The 21,003-nt window shown below is 39.5% G+C and overlaps 2 protein-coding genes across 2 annotated transcripts; both read right to left on the bottom strand.

The window, feature by feature from the left end:
- Nucleotides 1-59: 59 nt before the first annotated feature.
- On the bottom strand, nt 60-2,089 carry LOC117814849 (protein FAM50A-like). The gene is made up of 3 exons (XM_034686397.1): nt 1,989-2,089; nt 639-1,237; nt 60-468 (listed from the first exon to the last, which is right to left on the bottom strand). The coding sequence occupies exon 2, from the start codon at nt 1,226-1,228 to the stop codon at nt 839-841; it is 390 nt and encodes a 129-aa protein (XP_034542288.1). The 5' UTR covers nt 1,229-1,237; nt 1,989-2,089; the 3' UTR covers nt 60-468; nt 639-838.
- A 265-nt stretch (nt 2,090-2,354) lies between these two features.
- Nucleotides 2,355-20,947, bottom strand: LOC117814848 (anoctamin-2). The gene is made up of 25 exons (XM_034686396.1): nt 20,874-20,947; nt 16,796-16,965; nt 16,325-16,624; nt 14,751-14,846; nt 14,321-14,493; nt 14,182-14,236; nt 14,035-14,086; nt 13,827-13,882; nt 13,481-13,528; nt 12,708-12,772; nt 9,819-9,953; nt 9,563-9,723; nt 9,229-9,311; nt 8,748-8,759; nt 8,005-8,079; nt 7,765-7,821; nt 7,036-7,110; nt 5,790-5,991; nt 5,522-5,633; nt 5,368-5,425; nt 5,170-5,270; nt 4,921-5,078; nt 4,681-4,833; nt 4,441-4,493; nt 2,355-2,501 (listed from the first exon to the last, which is right to left on the bottom strand). Exons 2-25 carry the CDS (start codon nt 16,922-16,924, stop codon nt 2,475-2,477), a joined length of 2,436 nt encoding a protein of 811 aa, XP_034542287.1. The 5' UTR covers nt 16,925-16,965; nt 20,874-20,947; the 3' UTR covers nt 2,355-2,474.
- Between the last annotated feature and the right edge of the window lie 56 nt (nt 20,948-21,003).

The raw sequence follows: 21,003 nt of genomic DNA, 5'->3' as shown, positions 1-21,003 counted from the left end.
CACTGGGCGCTACAGGCTGCTGGGCTGCTGGGTCCGGTGTGGGCTTTGGAGATGAAGGAGACACCGGTGTTTGTGGAGGAGAAAATGGGTCGGATGAGGCTGACAATGAGGAGCCAAGAGGAACAAGGGGGGCAAGTGTGATCGGCTGCTGAAACCTGGTGAGGCTGTGGAGTGGCTGGGTCGTGGCAGGCTGTAACAAGCTTCAGCCCCTCTGTGGCGGGAAGGCAGGGTGGAGCATCGGGTCTTTGCCCTTGAGCCAGGCTCTCTGGGAGGAGGGGGAGCAATTAGTGAGAAGAGCCTAGTGTCAACACTTGATGTCATACGTTCTGCCCTTGAGCCCTTGAGACTCTGGGTTGAGCCTCTATTAGATGATGGTGTGATGGAGGCTCCTGGTCTTTCGGAATTTCCTGTTTGGAGGCTGAGCGAGGGAGCTCTGAATATGTTGCTGTGCTCGATGAGGTTCATCATCTGTAAAATCAGAAAAAGACAAAAGAATGTTAAAGAGAGGTTAGACAATTAGAAAATACTTCACAAAAGTTGTGCAAAAAATAACCCCTGAAGTCAAACATTAAAGTAAACACTAGATATCTGTAAGATGTGAGGCAAAATAACAGATTAATTGAATGTTGTTCTCTGACCTAACAGGCCCATCTCGCTCATGAGAGAGTCCAGATCCAAAGTGAAATTCTCATCCCCAGTTGGCATCACGTCAACTTCTTTTACTTCCTCCTTTCTTTCTCCCCTTCCTCTTTTTCTTCTCCCTCCTCTTGCTTGTGATCTTCCTTTCCATCCTCTCCATTCACCTCACCATCTTTGTCATTTTGTTCACCCTCTACCTCTATAACCTCATCTCCTCCTTCTCCTCCCCTCGCTCTTCTTGTCCATCTTCTCCAATATCATCTGGCATCTTTCCATCCTCTGGATCGCTGTCACAAGTCCTTCTGGCTACATCCAGACTGGTCTCCACATCTTCCTCTTCTTCTTCTTCTTCTTCTTCTTCCTTTTGCTGCTCCTCTTCTTCTTCATCATCTGGTGGTTCCTCCACCACGATGTCTATAGTGGTTGGGAAGCAGGGGGCGGAGCGTCTCGGAGAGTCAAATTTGGCACGTGTTTCTTGGTCTTGATTGAGCAGAAACTCCATCAGCATCATGTTCTCTTTCTTCAATTGTTCCCGCAGGGACCGTGGTACATCTGGGATCATCCAGGCAACCAACATGCTGAGGAACATGGCGAAGTTCTGAAAAATAAGGAAATGCTTCAGTTGGAAAGTATGCTTCAACTCAATACTGCTCTATATACAGAGCAAACTATTCTTTAGTATCGAAGGATATTCAATCTAGGGGGTAAATGGACTTTACAATCTGATCCATAAGAATGCATTGACCCAGGATTAGGTTAACATCAACCTCATTAAGTTGATAGGGTTGTCAGGCCAAGCATCCCTGATTCACAGCAGTATCATGGTTTCACTTTCTATGCCACTAAAATATTGACAGACTCTGTTAGTATTCTGCAAAACCTAACTCAGACACTGCAGTTTCAGACTTTTAGTGCCATTATAATCCCTGACCTTATTACATAAAAATAATCCCAATATATTCCACAGTGTGAGGTATACAGATTTTAACTTTGGGATAAAGAAAGCACTGTCATTAGATCAAGAATTTACATCAGAAGATAATCTGTGTTGAAATGTTACGGAATCTGTAACAGGAGAGACAAGGTTGGACTTGGTGCATCCCTACATATCTATTAAATTGAATTAATGTGATAGCGATAAAGACAGACAAAGGTGAGACAATAGGTGAAACAACATTTTGAAAATGATTGGTCTCTGACATGGCTCTCTGACAGAGACTGGAACAAGCTGTGCACACCTGCCATAAAATAAACATTCTATCTAATGGGTCTGATGGATCAGAGAAAGAAAGAAGTGTTAGAAGTAGACTTACTTTAACATAATTGCACTTATAGATTTTATTTTATACCTGAAAAAATATCACAAAAGCCAGTTTGAGGCCAGTATGGACCAGTACTCTTTGGAGTAGCTGTATGGGTCTGGATCCCAAGGTGGGTCTCTGAAGTCCTTGAATCTGAAAAACACAGAAAGAGTCTTAGCAGCGAGGAACTCAGAATACATGAATTAACATTTCTATGGCATGGTGTTCTAGGAAAGATTAGTCTCAGTAAAATCCCTGCTATAAATGACACATTTGACACTTTCTGAAAACTCCAGACAAGTTTGGTGTTTAGATAAAGTCAGGGTTAAGCTGCAGGGATCAAGGATTTAAAGGAAAATCCAGGTATGTCAAGGTTAAGGGAGTCACTCTGACCTGCACATGGAGATGGTGGTGGGTGGCGCAGTGCCTGGTGGAAAGTTGGTAACATTGAAGTAGGACAGCGAATGCTCTATGTAGCCATTCATAGTACCATTTACACTGTACATGTACTTGTAAACCATTCGTGGAACAAACTCAGACGTGAAGGAGATGAACAAATGCCTGAGAAGACAAACAAGAAGTGGAGTGAAGAACACTGTGCAACGCATTATATTAAATAGATTATCATGTACCAGTTACTGCTGGAGCATCGAGCCATGTTCAACTGTACATATACAAACTTCAATGAGAAAAACATTTCTTTTGCAAATCTCCTATTAAATAAATATCTATCCTCATCATATTTAACATTTGCTATTTGCTGTAGATCTTCTTAAAACTTAGTAATTCATTTCTGGCACATTTAAACTTCCATTTTTTTATATAATTAAATTATTATAATTATTATAATTAAATTATCTATATTTTTAAATGATAGCTATTTCACAACCTGCCTTATCTTTTACCTTCCATTACTGCTCCAAAAAAAACAATGACAATGACAAGAACCAGGAAGAAAAATATTATTTGTATTCTCTATTTGTTTGAATTGACTCCCAGCAAAATCCTTCTTCCCACCATCATTTTCTGAAGTGTTAATGGCAACATAATACTTCTCCAGACCCTCCAAAAGTAGCATGGGAGGCAGAGAACTTAAATTATCTCACTACTCTCCTGGGAAACAATTCTCCAGCTCTGGTCTTGGCAGCAAAAGCCCTTTTTTTTTTTTTTTTTTTTAACAGTAGGCTTTAAACTGTGCTTTATGATAACTGCTTTTGGTTAGGGGCTGGCTTAGACCATCCACTACTAAAGCTGCTCTAGTCTTAGTCTGCTGGGGGGATTGATACATTTTTCATGTTATTAACATTAGCCTTCTGTGGGTTTTGTATTATCTCATCTTTTTAAAACTCTGTATATCATTGTTCTGGACTGCCAGCTGCATTCCCACTGGTACTCTTATTTTATTTTTTATCTTCCTTTCCAAAGTTGCTATTGCTGCTGTGATTTGTATTATTATCATAGTTGTTGTGTTATTGGTACCAGCAGTATTTAATTCTTGCAGTCTGTCAGCAACTCTTTTTCTCTCTTCCCTTCTCTTAGGTCATATATTGTATTTTAGGCAGATGGCTGTCCACCTGGAGCACGGTTCTGCTCAAGGTGACTGTTGCAGTTTTTCTAGTCGACTGTCACCAAGTGCTCTCTCTCTCTCTCTCTCATCTCTCTCTCTGTCTGTCTCGCTCTCTCTCTCCTCTGTCTCAATCTCTCTCTCTCTCTTTATTTTTTAAAGTTATGTTTTTGGGCTTTTTTTTGCCATTATTTGATAGTACAGCTGAAGAGAGACAGGAAACGTGGGGAGTAGAGAGTAGGGGAAGACATGCAGGAAATGGTCGCGGCCGGGAATCGAACCAGTGACCCCTGCGACGAGGACTGTAGCCTCTGTATGTGGGGTGCTTAGACTGCTAGGCCACCAACACCCCACCCCAAGTGCTCTCTCAACAGGACATAACTGGGTCTCTGTAAGTAATATTATTAAAAAATAGGGCTGGACCTGCTCTACATATAAATCATCAAGACATTTTTGAGGATCTGGGGCAATATAAAAGTAGAATTGTTGTTTCACAACTAATGCGTTAACTGTATTATGATACTTCCATACACAAAAGGTAACAGTTCACAGAGCTTAAGCCAGATACAAATTTAAACTGAGTTTGAGTTAGACCAAAAGACAACCATTGAGATTTCTGACCACTCACGGAGCATTTTTTTTACAAGTAGTCTTCTGCTATACCACTGAGAGTTGATTGCTGTAAGACTATTGGCAATGAAAAACCAAAGGGAAGATTGAGGAACACTCATAGCTAGCAAACACAAAGGTGGATTGATTGATGCAAATTTATGAAGAGAAATCAGTTTGCAAAGTTTTTGTTCGACTGCAGTAATACACACAATGAGTTATGATTAGAAACAATAAATGTATACGTATCACAACCTTTTCAACAGGTTCAGTTCAAAAGTCCACTTTAGACACAACAGATATACACACTCACTCACACACACTTACATTGGTAATGACAGAGAACTTGCTGATTCCACAGAGAATGTTGAACCAAACCCCTGAAGAGAGCATGTGTATGCAGAGAGACAAAGAGGGACAGGAAAGAGTGTCCACGTGTGTGTGAGAGACAGAAATAGAAGGACAGAGCAGAGGGAAGGAAAAGAAAGTAAGTAAAAGTTTTCAAGCACTTTATTTCACATTCACACAGACTGACAGAGTGAACATGTTTGTGTGTGTGGTCTGTACCTATGTCTTTACATCTCACAGCATCAGGCCGTCGGATCTCAGTTACAAATTTTGCAGCATCCAGACGGATCTCAATGACATTGTTGAGTAGCGCAAATGCTGGTGCCAGAGGTAAGGAGGCCACGAACAGAGTCACAAACCCGTACTGGATCACTGTGGGGAAGCAGGTACTAATGATTAGACATGACATGTTTGATTTCAATATCGAGTAAATGAAGAAAGAGACAGGAAGAGACTCACTCATTTCCATGTACTCAGGGGTCACGCCTTCATACGGTTCAAGGATGAAGTCCTTGTCAAATTGTTGCTTTGGTCTCTTCTCTTCTTCATCATCTTCCTCCGCGTTTCTTTTCTTTCCTTTTTCTTCCTGTATTGTTCTGTACATTTTCTTCAGCTTACTGCAAAGAACAGAGGGTTGTGTTAGAGCAAGGATAGCATGGACTTGACATTCTGTGAAGAAATATTCTTAAGAAAAGTAAATAAACTCACGGTATGAGAACTTCAAACACATTGTTCTGGATAAGCTGCTTTCCCAGCATGATCATGCTGAGTTGGATGCACAACTCGATGAGGCAGCCTGGCGGAGCACACTGTGAAAGAAAGAAAGACACAGTTTCAACTTCACAGAAGAACATTTACTGTACATCTAAAAACACATAAAGAGGAAAGAAGTGTAACTTAATCTACCTCTTCCATGCGGTAGTCCCCAAATACGTAAACATAATCACCAGGCCTCCCAGCAAACCTGCAGGGTGAAAGGCACAGAGATATATTATTATGGATAAAGAAAGACAAAGATGGGAATCCAGTGTAGGAGCACTTAAACAAGAAAGACACACACCTGCCCTTGAAGAAGGCCACGTAGAAAATAGGTGCAAAGGCGTTCATAGATTTTAGGAAGAAAGACTTAAAGATCAGCTTCTCTTCAAACTCTTCTTTAGTCTGTGGAAGCTCTGTTGGACAGGAGACGCAGTGATTGCAAACACAGCATATTACACATACCTAGTCAATTATAAAGGTTTAAGATGACTTTTTAACACAGATGCTTGTCACAAGCCAGACAATTTTCTTTTTAAATCTTTACTTTAGAATATCATTGAATACAATACCCAGTTCAGTCAGCCACACAGCAATGGCTCCATAGACCTCCTCCAACACCAAAACGACCATCATGTTCAGGATAATGCCTGTGGTGGTAACAGTCATACGCACACTGGCCTTGGCATCATGATCGGGGTTCATGGACCACACGGTTAACATGCAGATACGATAAACTGCCACGCCAAACACTGCCGAGAAGGTTACGAAGCTCTGGAGCACACACAACAACACAAAACATTAGATCACAAGAGTTGGGTTAAAAGAAAAGTTGTTTCTTTAATACTTCAGGATTAGGATATTCAACTTTTTTTCATATCTGTTTAGTTATCTTTGTATTTGGAGCCTGTCATGATTTTTAATGACTCATTTGTTGGCCATGGACACCAAACTGGCTACGTTTGCAGTGGTGTTTTTACTATTTTTGTTCCTGTGTGTGTCTGGAGATCTTGCATGTATACATGGTAACATTGTTTACATATGAGATCAGCTGTTAGCAGCCCTTAACATGTCAAAGCTAAACAATGCTAGGCCTGATGTTTCTAATGGAGGCAAGGACAACGTGCTGGTACTGAGGTGCAAGCTAAGAAAAGATGACATCGACCTGTCCTTCCACCCACCGTTATGGGGACTGTAAGATCTATCTACGATAAGGTGGATGAGCTAACCCAGCACCAGAGGGAATACAGGCAGAGTAGCATCATGCTAACAGAGCTAACACCGGACACGAATGCCACATTGGAAGGATTTCACCTGCTGTGGGCAGACAGGATACAGGAGAGCAAGACTGAACTAACTGGTGAAGAAGGCGAGCTCAGTGCTGGACCCTGTTGAGGTGGTGGCTGACAGGAGAATTATGGCCAAGCTGTCGTCTCTCATGGAATTTTTTTTTTTTTATATATATATATATATTCTCGTTGAAATTCTTGTTCTGTACACCTTTTTGTTTGCTGCTGTAACTCCAAAATTTCCCCGTTGTGGGACGAATAAAGGAGTATCTTATCTTATTTTGTGTTCTACACAAGGTGCAAGAGAAATTAATTTTATTTTGAGTTATATATGTGGGTTTTAATGTATTATAATTATGTATGTACTGTAATTTATACCTAGAATAAACTGAATTGGTTGAAGAAAATACAAATTACTGATGGTGTTTAAATACAGTCCATAATGTTGATGGGAAATTAATGCATTTAATAAGGAAGAACACTTTGTAAGCAAACAGAGGTTAATGTTAACTGATTAGAAATGCAGTACCATGAGTAGTAACGTCGACACATTGATGAGGTAACCTGACAGGTGATCCTCAATATCCAAGGACTCAGGTTCTCTCTGTCAAAAAAAAAAAAATCATATTACTTTGGTACACAGAGAAGAAAACAAAGAGTATATTGTTAATGCTTTGATGCATCCACAGTATCTAATGTGTAGCAATGCTGAGCACATGTTTTGCCCACACGTCATGTTTACTGTCTGGCAGGTGTATGTGTGCTGTCTGAAAGGACAGAATTCCCCTCCCCTTCTTCTTCTCTCCTCCCTTTTCTCTCTCCATCCGTAATCTGGGCTAATCTGAGGCAGGTAAGCAGCTTTGGACTCAACCACCCTCTGTTGGTGAGGGGAGTTTCCTTTTTATGCACCAACATCAACTCAGACAGAGATTTAAATATTGTTCATATATTTGATCATTTTGTTTAATGCAGCAAATTGTTTTCAAAACTTTCAATTCAAAATTTAAATTGTATTATAATTTAATTTCAGTTTAGTGTGATAACTTTTGCCATATATCAAACAAAAACCTTGACAGGTTGTCAAATTTGTTTATGCAGCAATAGTTGTTTACTGTCACTACGTTTAGTGTAATTAGAGAAGAGGTATCCGTCTTAGCATCTGTTAATAAACAAGTTTAAATCCCAGACTGAACCTTACCCCACCTCCCACCCTGAAACTCTGTCCTCATAATGTCTGATCAACAATAAGCAGTGGTACCTGGGAGGACAGCATCTGGTCTGTCTCTCCATCCACACCACTCACAGCTTGAGTCGACTGCAACAGAATAAAAACAAAAAATTGAGAGAAAGTTGTCAAATAAACTCTGTGGGCAGTTTGTGGTACACATCTTTAAAATGGGAAACACACACACACACACACACACACACACACACACACACACACACACACACACACACACACACACACACACACAAAGAAAGCATTAATAAAAATTACCTTTTTCTTGAATTTTGCTCTCATCTTAGCTTTTTTCTCTTTTAGAGCCTCTTCATATTCAGGCCTCAGCTCCTCCTGCAGCGCACACATGTAATCGTTAAAAAACCCAGAGGTAATAAACACATACACCAACAGAAACACCTTTATATTAAGTACAATTTACTTCAGCTATACACAACTTGACATCGATGTAAATCACTGCCCCCAAAAACTAAAAGCTACAAATAAAAGCTCTATAATTGCAGAAAATTTGAGGGACTTTTCAGCCATTTGCACCAATGGCTTTAAGGAGATTATAGCCTTCAAGGTGTCATGCATAAGGTTTAGTTTTACAACATTATCCTGTTTTTACAAAGTACAAAGCAGGGTATTCTTTGAAGGGAACTGTCTGATAATTGCACATTTCATCTGCCCACAAAAAGTAGAATAAGATATTATTTTTGTTCCTTAGAAGAGACTATGCATCCCAGTGAAAACGACATGATCTTGCAGACAGCTTGAGATAGGATTGTAAATGCAATATACACTATTAGTAAATAAAATTCAAAATAAAAACTGAAGTAAAAACTGTTCAGAAAACAGAATTGGAAATTAAGTAATGTGGCTTGCAAATTCTGTCTTTCTAATTTGGGGATTATTCTTTATTGTGTGGGATCTTTAACAGCTTACAAATACCAAAATGAACAATGACAGCTTCTTAAACCAGAGGGAGGTCCATGTAAAGGACAAGGAAACTTGCCCACCTGCAGTCGTTCCTTAAAGCAGCAGAGACACAGAGAAACAGAGAGAGAAAGAGAGACAAAACAGAGAGAATGTTATATTAGGCTGCGAGTGTTTACGGTGGGAGCCTGCTGCGTCATGTGAATAAGCAAATGTGGTGCTTTAAGAATACACCAATCCCATTATAGCCCCTCATGGGTCAAAGAGTCATGTTAATGCCTGTGGTCACGAGTGGTCGTTTAGATGTGTTTGTGTGTATTACTGGGAAGGCTCATCTGAAGTACTGTGATAATCTGCAAGGTAAAAGTTGACCTCTAACTGTCCTCATTGTTGACCCAGGCAAAACAGGTTAACAATTTCACCCTAACTGACCTCCACAAACAGCTGTTATGTAAATTAAAAAAATACAACATAACTGCCTGTTTCAATTCTAAACTATATGCGATTTTTTTGTTTCACCAAAGTGTGTTCCCAGTGCATAATATTCATCAATCTATTTTGTACCTCTTCATCCTCCAAGCTCATCAGATCCCACGTATGTCTCAGACACATTATTCGCCGTTTCCAGTGCTCAAGGAAACAGGCAGCTAGAAGATATTACACAAAAAAACTATGTTAGAAATCACTGGCATACAACCTTAACTTTAAAATCTGCTGTGTTTTCCCCCAGAGCTCACATATGTAATACAAATTGCCCATCTTAATGTTTTAGCCAGCTTAAATGAAATCAAAGTTAGTCTAACTAACTGTCTCTACTTCTGCTGGTGTCTATTTGGTTGGTCTATTTGAATACAAATAATGATTTTTTTCAGAAAAGTGTATTAGAAACTTTAGTTACCCCACAGTGACATAAAAATGGCGAAAAGGACAGTGACTCCGTTGTCAAACAGGTATGATGCTCGGGCCAGAGAGCACACAGTACTCAAAAGCCAATAGTCACACACTCCATCACACAGCGGACACATGGTTATGTTCAGGTTTGCATCACATGTCTCCTTGCTGAAAAGCAAACCCAGAAAATGAAACAAACACATGTGTGGTAATAGTACAATTTGAAAAATATGACCAAGTTTGAAGAGTTTGTGTCTGCTTACCTTGGCACATTGGTATCCACTGTGAATATGCCGTACAGGAAGACAATGATGCCAAGTACAGAGGGAGGGATGAGGAGCTGAGTATAAACACCCAGCCAGGCAAAGTACAACCCGATCTGCTCTCCAAAGTACTTCCTGTTAAAAATAGAGGAAAATGTTCCAGTAGCTGGATAGGTTTCGCAATGTGTTCATCCAAGAAGTAAATAGTGTCTTCTGTGTTGCTTCACAACACACTGGCCCATGTTCTGGTCTATACACTATAGAATTAATTTCCATTACATTTGCCAGGCTTTATTAACAGTTATCCTTTTTCTTGAGTTGTCCAACTCCATTTGATCTGCAGAGTCCCTCTCTATTTTCAAAAGACAGCTAAAGACCCAGCTCTTTAGGAAGCACTATGCACTTAGCTAGACTGTTCTCCACTGTTGTCCACTGTTGTCCCCGGTGGCAGATCGTGTCTTCCAGCTACAGTTGACTCGCACTGTCCTTTAGATAATATTATCTTTCTACCTTAACCAACCTAAGACAAAACACAATGAGCTAATCATATTGTCCATGTAAGAAAATATTCTTTTTGTATGAAGTAGTGAAACTTGCTAAATGCTTTCAGTGCTGATTTGTTTTGCATGTCTGATGAAGATAGACTTCAGTACCTGTTTACACACTAAGGGCCCGATCTACTAAAGGTTTGCGTGTATAAAAACAAGTGCTAACTTGATAGCGCGCGCAAAGCTGACTTACTAACCGGGAGCACCGAGGATTTGTCTTTCAAATGAGCAAAATAGCACTCGCAAATCATTTAGCGTGTTTGCCTTCATGAATATGCAGAACACATAGGACGCGCAAAATACTGGGAGGAGAAGATGCAAATGTGATCATTTAGCACACGCAATGTGATTTATCAAACCTGAAACAGATAGCACGCGCTGTATTTGCGTCTATATTTAGCACGTTTGAAAGGCAGGTGCAAACTGGCACAGCGTTACGCACACATGGCTGCTGGCACTGTAAAGCTTAGTCAATCAAACCAAGAGAACACAAAAATAATAATAATAAAACTACACAAATTCAAAGCAGTTCAGCACCACGGATAGCGACCGCATCATTCTGACACCCACTTTAACTTTTTCATATAATGAGAGCACATGAGGTCACTGTATCAACAGCTATAAAGTTTAGTAAAATTGGCACAGCGGCCCACATGTTCACATACAAACAAAAAATCAATATGAAGTACTCGGCCTACTCACCACTGTCTGGACGAGCCTTATGCACGAGATGAGGAGTTACGCAGAGCTGCCTGGCGCAGCTCAGTGAGCGCTCATTCTCCAAGTTAAAACTAAATAAAAACCCCTTGATGAGCACGATGGGACAGAGTAGACTGAGTGGACATGTCATGTTATCTATTGAGAATGACAGATAAAAGAAAATGGACATACAGTGCATCGTGGACAAGTCCGCGGAGCATAAGGCTCGTCCAAACAGTGGTGAGTAGGCTGAGTACTTCATATTGTTTTTTGTTTGTTTTTTTTGAATGTGAACATGTGGGCCGCTGTGCCAATTTTGCTAAACTTTACAGCTGTTGATACAGAGACCTACTGTGCTCTCATTAGCTGAAACAGTCAGAATGATGCGGTCGCTATCCGTGGTGCTGAACTGCTTTGAATTTGTGTTGTTTTATTATTATTATTATTTTGTTCTCTTGGTTTGATTGACTAAAACATTTAGTAATGCTTGTAAGCCCAGCTTTTGCGGGCATGTTGTAAAGCGATGTTATGATGAGCTTTACAGTGACCGCAGCCATGTGTAAGGCTTTGCCAGTTTGCACCTGCCTTTCAAACGTGCTAAATATAGACGCGCGTGCTATCTGCTTCAGGTTTGATAGATCACATTGCGTGTGCTAAATGATTACATTTGCATCTCATTCTCCCAGTATTTTGCGCGTCCTGATGATCTACATGTATTCTGCATATTCATGAAGGCAAACAGGCTAAATGATTTGCAAGTGCTATTTTGCTCATTGAAAAGAAGCAATCCCATGTGCTCCCGGTTAGAACGTCAGCTTTGCGCGCGCTATCAAGTTAGCACTTGTTTTTATACACGCAAACCTTTAGTAGATCGGGCCCAAAAAGTGTTCCAGTTTGCATAGTTTGTGTTACATGCTGTTCAGCAGTGTAGGAGCACACTATGTCTGATTTAGTTGTTGTCACTGTCAAATGTCTGAAGTGTACCACTGTGCTTTTTAATTACTTTAGGTCACTGCTGGACATGTGCAGTATTGTAACTGCTCTCTTCTTTTTCCTTCTCTTCTTATGTTGTTGCTCCTATTTTGTTTTGTTTCTGTAGTGTCTTGTAAGTCCATATGGGCTGGGCACTTTTTCGGTGCATGACACGATGGATAATAACTAAACTAAGCTAAGCTAAGTTAAGCTAAGCTAAACTTAACTAAACTAAGCTAAACTAAACTAAGCTAAGCTAAACTAAACTAAACTAAGCTTAACTAAGCTAAACTAAACTAAACTAAGCTAAGCTAAACTAAACTAAGCTAAGCTAAGCTAAGCTAAGCTAAACTAAACTAAGCTAAGCTAAACATAACTAAACTAAACTAAGCTTAACTAAGGTAAACTAAGCTAAACTAAACTAAGCTAAGCTAAGCTAAACTAAACTAAGCTAAGCTAAACTAAACTAAGCTAAACTAAACTAAACTAAGCTAAGCTAAGCTAAACATAACTAAACTAAACTAAGCTTAACTAAGGTAAACTAAGCTAAACTAAACTAAGCTAAGCTAAGCTAAACTAAACTAAACTAAGCTAAGCTAAACTAAGCTAAGCTAAGCTAAACTAAACTAAACTAAGCTAAAATAAAATAAACTAAGCTATTCGTCAATACCTGATAAGATCCACAGGTTGGTATTTATACATGACTCCATAGTTTGCCCATTCTTCATGAAGGAGCTAAAGGACATCCAGCACAATAAAAAATGATAATTAGTAACAGCAAGCTGTTGATAATAAAATGTATACAGGATACAAATGACAAAACGTGCAATTGTTTCAAAACAAACAACACAGCATTGGATTACTTATATACTACAAAGATGCAATATGATAAAACTTACATATATACTGTAAAAACTGTAAATGGCATCTGATGTCAAATGACTTGTTAGAGCCATATGTCTGTGTCAATATTATGTGTGGACTGTTTACTTGTTTGATGCATTTGTGTGCACATTAGGTATGCATCAGGAATGCATATAGGGAAGAAGACCCAATTAGTGGCAGGTGAGCTGCCTACCAGGTAGCATACAGTTTTTGACTGTCACCGTCTTTGTTATCTTTGTCATCGTCTCGTGTACAATAGCTTTATGCCTTTATTCTGCAAGTTCATAGTAGATGTAAGTGTGGTTGATCGGCTGAGCCTATATTGTATGTCGATGTAAAATAAACCCTTATTGATGTCAATGCACGGATTTTGGACGTCACTCATTCATCCTGCACGAGGAGGATGCGTCAACTGAGTCACGGTAAAGCAGCCCTTCAGTGGCTTAGGTTTTCTTTCTATTGGCAAAAGCAAGCCACTACAGGACTAATAATCCTGTGATTTTACTGCTGGTTATACTGTCAAATACGTAAGTCAACAGCTCATTAGAAGCTTTTCACCTGTCTGTCATTCCGCTGATCTTTCCTTCCTCTCCTGGTGAACGATCCCTTAAGAAAAAAAGATACAGTGTTGGTAGAATGCCTTACATTATGGCATGATAAATACATTATTATCACTGCAGGTGGAGTTTTTAAACTTAAACATGTATACTGCAAGTATACTGTCTCAGGTGCCCCAGTATGACACAGCCAATTCAGTTAAATGTAGCAGATTAAACATACCAAAAAAACTTAAATTGGCATAATGACATGAAGCATATTCCGAAATATATATTTGTGCAGTTAGAAATGTGAACAAACATAATCGGCATACAGTCCAGTTAAGTTGCTTTTCTGTTACACTCACATCATGAAGAGCGAAGGCAGCTTCGTAGACACCCTGGGCCACTAATGTGTTGATGCCTTATGACACAAAGAGGGAGGGTAACACAGTGTCACAGAAACAACCAGCATCAAGACAAGAGGGGAATAGATACAATTAGATAAGAATGAGATGTTCTGACATCATGCATATGAAAGAAATATAAAACAGTGACAACAAAGTTAGAGCTCACCAGTGGTTTGACAGCTTTGTCTGCAGGAAATGCGTGAAATTATCTCAGCCACCTGAGATCAAACAAGTGAGCACAGAGACATTTGTAAAACACACACAAAAACACAATCACTATGAAATCATTTGAAAGTACTGATTATTAACTCACTATTCTGCTACGTGTTGCATTGTCAAACAGGGTTTCTGTTGACTTGATGTCATACCTGCAGGGAGTAACAACAAAGCTGTCACAGACCTGATGTTTAGTCTTTATGCATGTACATGTGTGTGAGAGTTTGGGTACTCACAGGTGGAGCTTGTCCCTGATAAAAGGGTGCTTTAGGGTTTTGAATTGGAGATTTGTTTGTGGGTCTTTTTGGACGTCAAAGTCAGAGACGTCTGGCTGAAATGGCGTGCTGATTTTGGTCACAAAGTAATCCCACATCCCAGCAATGCCCATGGGTTTTCGCAATTCACATTTCTGCTCAATAAAAGAAGTAAGAAAACAACAGACTTTGTTATATTTACAAGACGACATATGTCCAATCACTATTCATGTTTCTTCCTTCTAACTTCTTAGTCCTGAAATGGGATTTTTAGCAGTGCATCCATATCACAATGCTAAAAATGTAACATTAAACTTCTTATATACTCTTAAAGGGATCATGTAAGATATTAAACATTAATGTAAACTGGTTAAATAACAGAAAAAGTAAACAACTATGTCAAGCAGCTGACCTTCTTCACAGCTACTTTGATCTTCTGAAGCTCTGCCTCTCGGCTGAGTGTCGGCCAGGGGATGTGCAGTCGAAGAAACCGAAGGCTGTTTAACCTCTGCACAAAGACACAACACATTAACTCACAGATAAATATGGATTTTTTCTTTTTTTACATAACAATGTAACAGCTTTACCCAGCACAACACTAACCAGATGTTGTATCTGCTAGATTGTGGTAAAATACACTTCATATTTGCTTCTGCCCTAAATGGATAGATTAAGTGTCAGTCTGTCTTCCTTACTCTATTTGTCTTTGCATTTAATTGCTCCTGCTACTTGTCCCAAGGCCACCAGATGAGCCTTCTCTAAACCTGTAAGCATGCTACTTTGTGTTATAATGAGGCTTTTTTGTGCGGAATCCTATTATTTCAAGCCCTGAACCTCCCAATCCGCCACAGTATAGGACATCAGGGCAGATAATTATGACCTGTTGGGAAAGTCCTATTATAGCCTTTATGATGATGCCAATTATCAGCCTGGATCAAGACAAAATTGATGAGCTATTACCTGGCTTCTGGACCATGGCTGATGCAATTACTGTAACAACACTGGTGTACTGTAGATACCACAGCACATGCTCAAATAGCACATGCTCCCCCTATGATGTTGTGTAATATCCATTTGCAGGCACTTTTCTCATAGTAGCATCAAAATATATGACAGAAGGTGTCATGCCTCTCGGATTCTGATTAAAGATAACACTACTAAAATAAAAACTCAGGGCGGATATAAATATATGAAGAGGATGTATTTTGGTTTGGTGATGGTATTTTCACAGTTTGGCTGCAAATTAGGATACTGAACAAAACAAGCTGAAACAGAACATAGTGACAAACTGAACCACCATTTTAGACCCATTCAAGGGAAAATGAAATCAACCATCACCCCTCCCACCCCCCTCTACCATTTACATGTATGCGCCAGCGCATTCACTTCCGAGCAGTAGATCACTCTCTCTAATAAGGCCCTATAATCTGGCTTCAGGCTTCACACTTACGGTCACAGTCTTAATCCTCTGCCAAAATACAGAACGCTCACAATCCCACACAAACACATGTACACAGACTAAAAAGCTCACTCCCAGACACGCACTAACATCTAGAAATAGTTATGTAAAGTACATAGCAAAATCAAAATATAACATGTGCACATACAACACAGTCCTTGATAAGATGCTGCACTTGTTTTTGCTTTGGCTGGATGAAGTTTAATGTAGCTGTCTCTACATTTCCCCAGGGTCCAAAAAAGTCATGTTGTATGTAGAGGTATTCTTCTTGTTGTGACTATGAATGTTATATTAAACTATCATTGACCGCTGATGTTGATAAGTTCTCCGTTTAATTAGAGGGCAGCCATGTTCTGTGGCTTCAGGAGACAGGCTAAGTCTTATCCTTAACCTGTTTGGCAGTCATCCAATCACAGGCTTTGTGGTCACATCACCTAAGAAGGCCATCTGACCTGTAAGTGTCGATTGGAGAGCACAAAAGATAAAAAAATAATCACGTTAAAAGCACTGTGAAAGCAGACAAACACCTCTTTGTCGCGCTCAATCTGCAGTCCAGCTTCCAGCAGACCGGCTTCAAACTCCTCCCTCATTAAAGCCTTCTCCTCCTCTGACAGCTTTGGCTCCTCCACGTCTCCTGCAGGTGGACCTGCCTCCCCGGGCTCCACATCCCATCGGCCTGGTATTGGAAATGGTATACTCCCATTGGATGCTATGGAAAGCCGTGGCTTGGATGCTCTCCTCTTTCTGAATTTGTAGCAAAGGACATAATCCACTTTTCTCTTGCCATCGGCAAAATATAGCCCAGGGCCTAAATCGATGCCAGACTGCTAAAAAAAAGAAAGGATGAGGTAAATATTTTATGTGTATGTCATGAGGCTTGCAACAAGCAAATTCAGAGATATACAATAAAAGAGCATACAACCTCAGATGAGGTAAAGCTTATTGCTCCAGGATGTTCAAATTAGAGTTTAAATGTTTGTATTAAGATGACACCATACCGGAGGAGGGGAGTCTGCATTGTCCGGGGGGTTGACGGTGCCCCCATTGGAGGCGTCAAGCCCAAGCCCAGAAAGCGATCGGGCCAGTGAAACCAGCTTTGCTGAGTGAATGGACGATGTCTCATTCATCTCTGTGGTGACATGCAGATGTCCTTTTCCGTTTCATCCCTCTGTGGGTGCAAAAAAGAAAAAACTAGACTTCAGTACTCTGAAGCTGGATGAACTAGGAGCTTCGGCTCACAAACAATAGCCATTACTCCCAGGAGTATAAAAGTATTACAGCGGACTGATCCCCAATCTCATTGGATCGCGACACCTTGAGAAACAGTGATGACTCATTGCCTCCTCTCTCACTATTTGTTTGCAACTAGTAAGAGTGATTGTTGCAAGGACTCATTCTACTGTGAAAAATACAAGAATATCTTATTCATTATAATTTAATAGGGGGGGCAAACAGGAAGCAAGTATAAAAGCTGAAATGACTGTGTTACAGACTTTCATCTCATCATGAAAGCTTATAAATGCCTATTGGTAAGAAAAGAACAGAGTTTAAATTTTTCCTGCAATTATTTTCCTGTGGTTTAAAAACTCAAGTACACCATCAATCTCACAGTTGATGTACAGCATACATTTTACTGACTATGACCATAAACTCTAACAATCATATACCTTGTGTTTCCTAAGAAATTCAGTTGTATTAATTGTGCCAATATAGTCCCATAATTGTGAGGGGGGAAAACACAACACAAAAATTATCATTTTTTCCCTCTCTTTTTTGAAATGCCTTTAACTTCTGGAAACCTCTCTAGAATCATCTTCCTCAAATCCAAGCTAGGAGATCCCATTTTTGTATTCTAACATTTTTATTTATATAAAAGTATGTAAAGCAATTCTTGAAATGAACAGATTTTGGACATTTCAAGTAAAGAGCTGATAATGCCAGCCCTTCACATACAGAACAATGCAGATCAATTTCAAGCTTCATTTTACTTTCAAATATCCTGTTTGAAGTCACACAGTAGTAGCTGTTTTAGGGCTGACGGATCAACAGTGAGCCAAAGTTAAGCTGTCTCATCTCTTTTTTTACCCAAATGAAGCTGTAGGCACAGATTAAGCTCCGGATGCAATCCAAGCGGCACAGTTTACAATCTGCTGGGGTAATTTGTTACTGGGCTTATTCTTTGGAGTTAAGACTGACGCGCTAGGAGACAACTAAGTTGTAAAATCTCACACCACTCGAAGCACATGTGCATCACAAGGCTTAAGGCAAGGGACATTGAATATGGGACTCTTTTTAGATGAACAAAGTGATTACAGGCCAATCCCTTAAATTTGCAAATCAGTTGTTGACTTTCCCTTAAGCACTAAAATAGCTATCAATACTTAAACCATTGTGTACTGTTTTTTTTAAAAGTAATCGCAACCAGCTCTGTGCAGTTTGTCCAACTTTTCAGCCAAAAATATGTCAACATGTGTTCATTATTGTTGGCTGTGATGTTTTTAATGAGCTTTATTATCATTCAGACTTAAAGGCCAATCTGTGATGGACTATAAATGCTTGTAGAAATTCTGCGGCATTTCTATTGTTATACAGATTCTCAATGCAGATTCAAGTTTACCTTTACTCCACTTCTCATTGCATGGTAGAGTAAATAGATTTCAATATGTGAGGCAACTCTTCTCTAAAGGCTTCTCTGTAAAAAGTGAATAAACGAAAAACCATGAATGTACAATCTGATCTTTAACAACCTTCACAATGTTAAATGTACCTCTTATCTAGACACATATGGCATCCATATTATTAAAAGGTGTCTGACAGAGGCTTATTGAGGGTGACAGAGATGGAGAAAAGCATGTTACAGCCCCTCCCCTCTCCCCCATGCAGTTTCTAACTACATGCTAAGGCAGCTCAGGACACAATGAAAATCCATGAGACATGTAAACACACCGACAGCCAACCATGCAGCGCGCACACAACACATACAGAGGGCTTCGAGAGTCAATCCCCTTACATATACGCACTCACACCTGCGGTAATCCCACTTTACCATGTGTTGACAAACTTGGAGCCAAGGTGGAAATGGAGAATATGTCTTATAGAGTTCAAGAGGTCAAAAGGAGGTTATTTAAACAATCAAATACATTTTAGATTAGTGGTGCCAAAAACTTTTGGCTTGTGACTCCAGGGAAAACAAATGTGATGAGAACTTGGGATTTATTGTGAAGTACTAAAGACTTATATGAGTCATAAAACACGCAACTATAGAATATTTTCTCATTAGACTGGCAAAGATCTTAAAAAGGAAAATAATATACTAAAGGAAAGTCTGGAAAAAGCATACCATTATGTACAACACAAATTATTTTGTTCACTATCCTTTAAATTATCTTGTGATGACTTCAAATGATTTTGTGTCTCAAAATGGTACATAGATAATAATTAGAAAGATGTTCTAATGCTTTATCTCTACAACCACTGCGCACACACGTCTAGCTAATCTAGGTTCATTAAACATTTAAGAGAGTGGTTTGGGTAGTTCTTGTCATACGCTATCAGCTACTCGCTCCAAAAAGTATTATTTTCTTATCAAAATGAATACCTTTCCCTCAACACTCACAGTTCACTCTACCCAAACTATCATCATGCATGCATTCTTTAAATTCACTTTTATTAAGCATCTACAACATCATCAGGAGACTGCCTTTCAGGTTTATTTTATATAGCAAAAATGGTCTCATATGACAGTAAAAACATATAAAATAATAAAAAAGAAGAAAGAAATAATTACTTCAATTGTTTTTAAGGATCTCAAAAATGTAACCTATTTTATAATTTATTTTAGTGTTTTCTTTAGACCTGTTCAAGATACTGCTTGGACCATACACAATGCATCCAGATATTGTCTGCAAATGTTTTGTAATTATCAGTATTTCATTTAATTTTATTAGGAACCTTTTCCATAAAAATATGACATTTGTTTAGTGTATGAATATGAGTAAAAGTGCTGTATCAACAATGGATTCTCAATGGAGCTTTTAAACAGGGGTATGAAAATATGAACCACAGATCGGAGACTATCAAGACTCAGATGTAGTCACTGTAATTTAACTCTGAAAAAAAAGTGCCTTAGCACATAGCAGTTAACTAAGGGGAGAAAATCATAATATAAGACATATGGGCTCGAAGACCATGTTTTCTATATTTGATCACATTTTCACTGACGTTTCTAACCTTCTACATCCTTTTTGTATTTATTCTAAATCCTAAATCGTTCAGGGGTATTTGCACATCCTTCCTTTCGATTCACCATAGGCACAAGATGAGTGCGCAAATGCTGTCCAGTGTGCGTCTCAGCGCGGGGCTTTAAGGCCTGTAAGCTTGCTGACAGCTCAGCAACAGAGGCAGGAGGGTCAGCTGCACCCTCACACCAACATTAACGGGCCAGAGGGCAGCATGGGAGCGGTCTAATGCTGTCCTCCTAGAATATAGCAGATTACACATCGCTAATTTTAACAGCTGCTCGCTCCTTTGCAATGCCATAACAGGAAACATAAATCTCAAACAAGCACAGTCAGTGGTTCAAAATCCTGGGATGAACCCAAATCACTTGTAAAAGAAACTTTTACTTATAGAGTCTACACCTGTCATTGTGCTTTAAAGCTTATTCATTATTATTATTATTATTATTATTATTATTATTATTATTATTATTATTATTCCGAAATGACTGCACAGGCTACATCAAACTAAATGATTGTCATTTAGTCTAATTGATTCCCAGTCACTCCAGGGCGCAACAGTTGTCAGCACCCTGCTCAGTGGAAAAACAGCCTCAGCACGACAGCAAGCGCAGTAAGATCTACTGAGTGTTACAGTAATAAAAGTAATAGTTATTGGCATGCTTTGTCTGAGGAGAACCATACACACAAGCAGCTCGAATACATTAGTGTATTAGTGCATTAAGACGCTAACAACGCCGACACGAGGGGATAAAAATAAGACAGGAGAGTTGATGAAGGTCAAAGACACTTCTTTTATTTAAGTTCGAGGGGAAAAAAGTGAAAGAAATTCACTTACCAGAGCTCGTGGAAGATCCGGTCTTCTCTGTGGAGATGGATGACAAGACGCGCGAGGTGCACAGCCTGGCAATGGGGACTGAGATGGTGGACAATCCGTGCGCGCTCCCGGAACCCCTGGCTTAACGCGC

This window comes from Notolabrus celidotus, chromosome 6 (assembly GCF_009762535.1).
Source record: "Notolabrus celidotus isolate fNotCel1 chromosome 6, fNotCel1.pri, whole genome shotgun sequence".
Taxonomy (NCBI): domain Eukaryota; kingdom Metazoa; phylum Chordata; class Actinopteri; order Labriformes; family Labridae; genus Notolabrus; species Notolabrus celidotus.
This window is presented reverse-complemented; position numbering and strand designations above follow the sequence as displayed.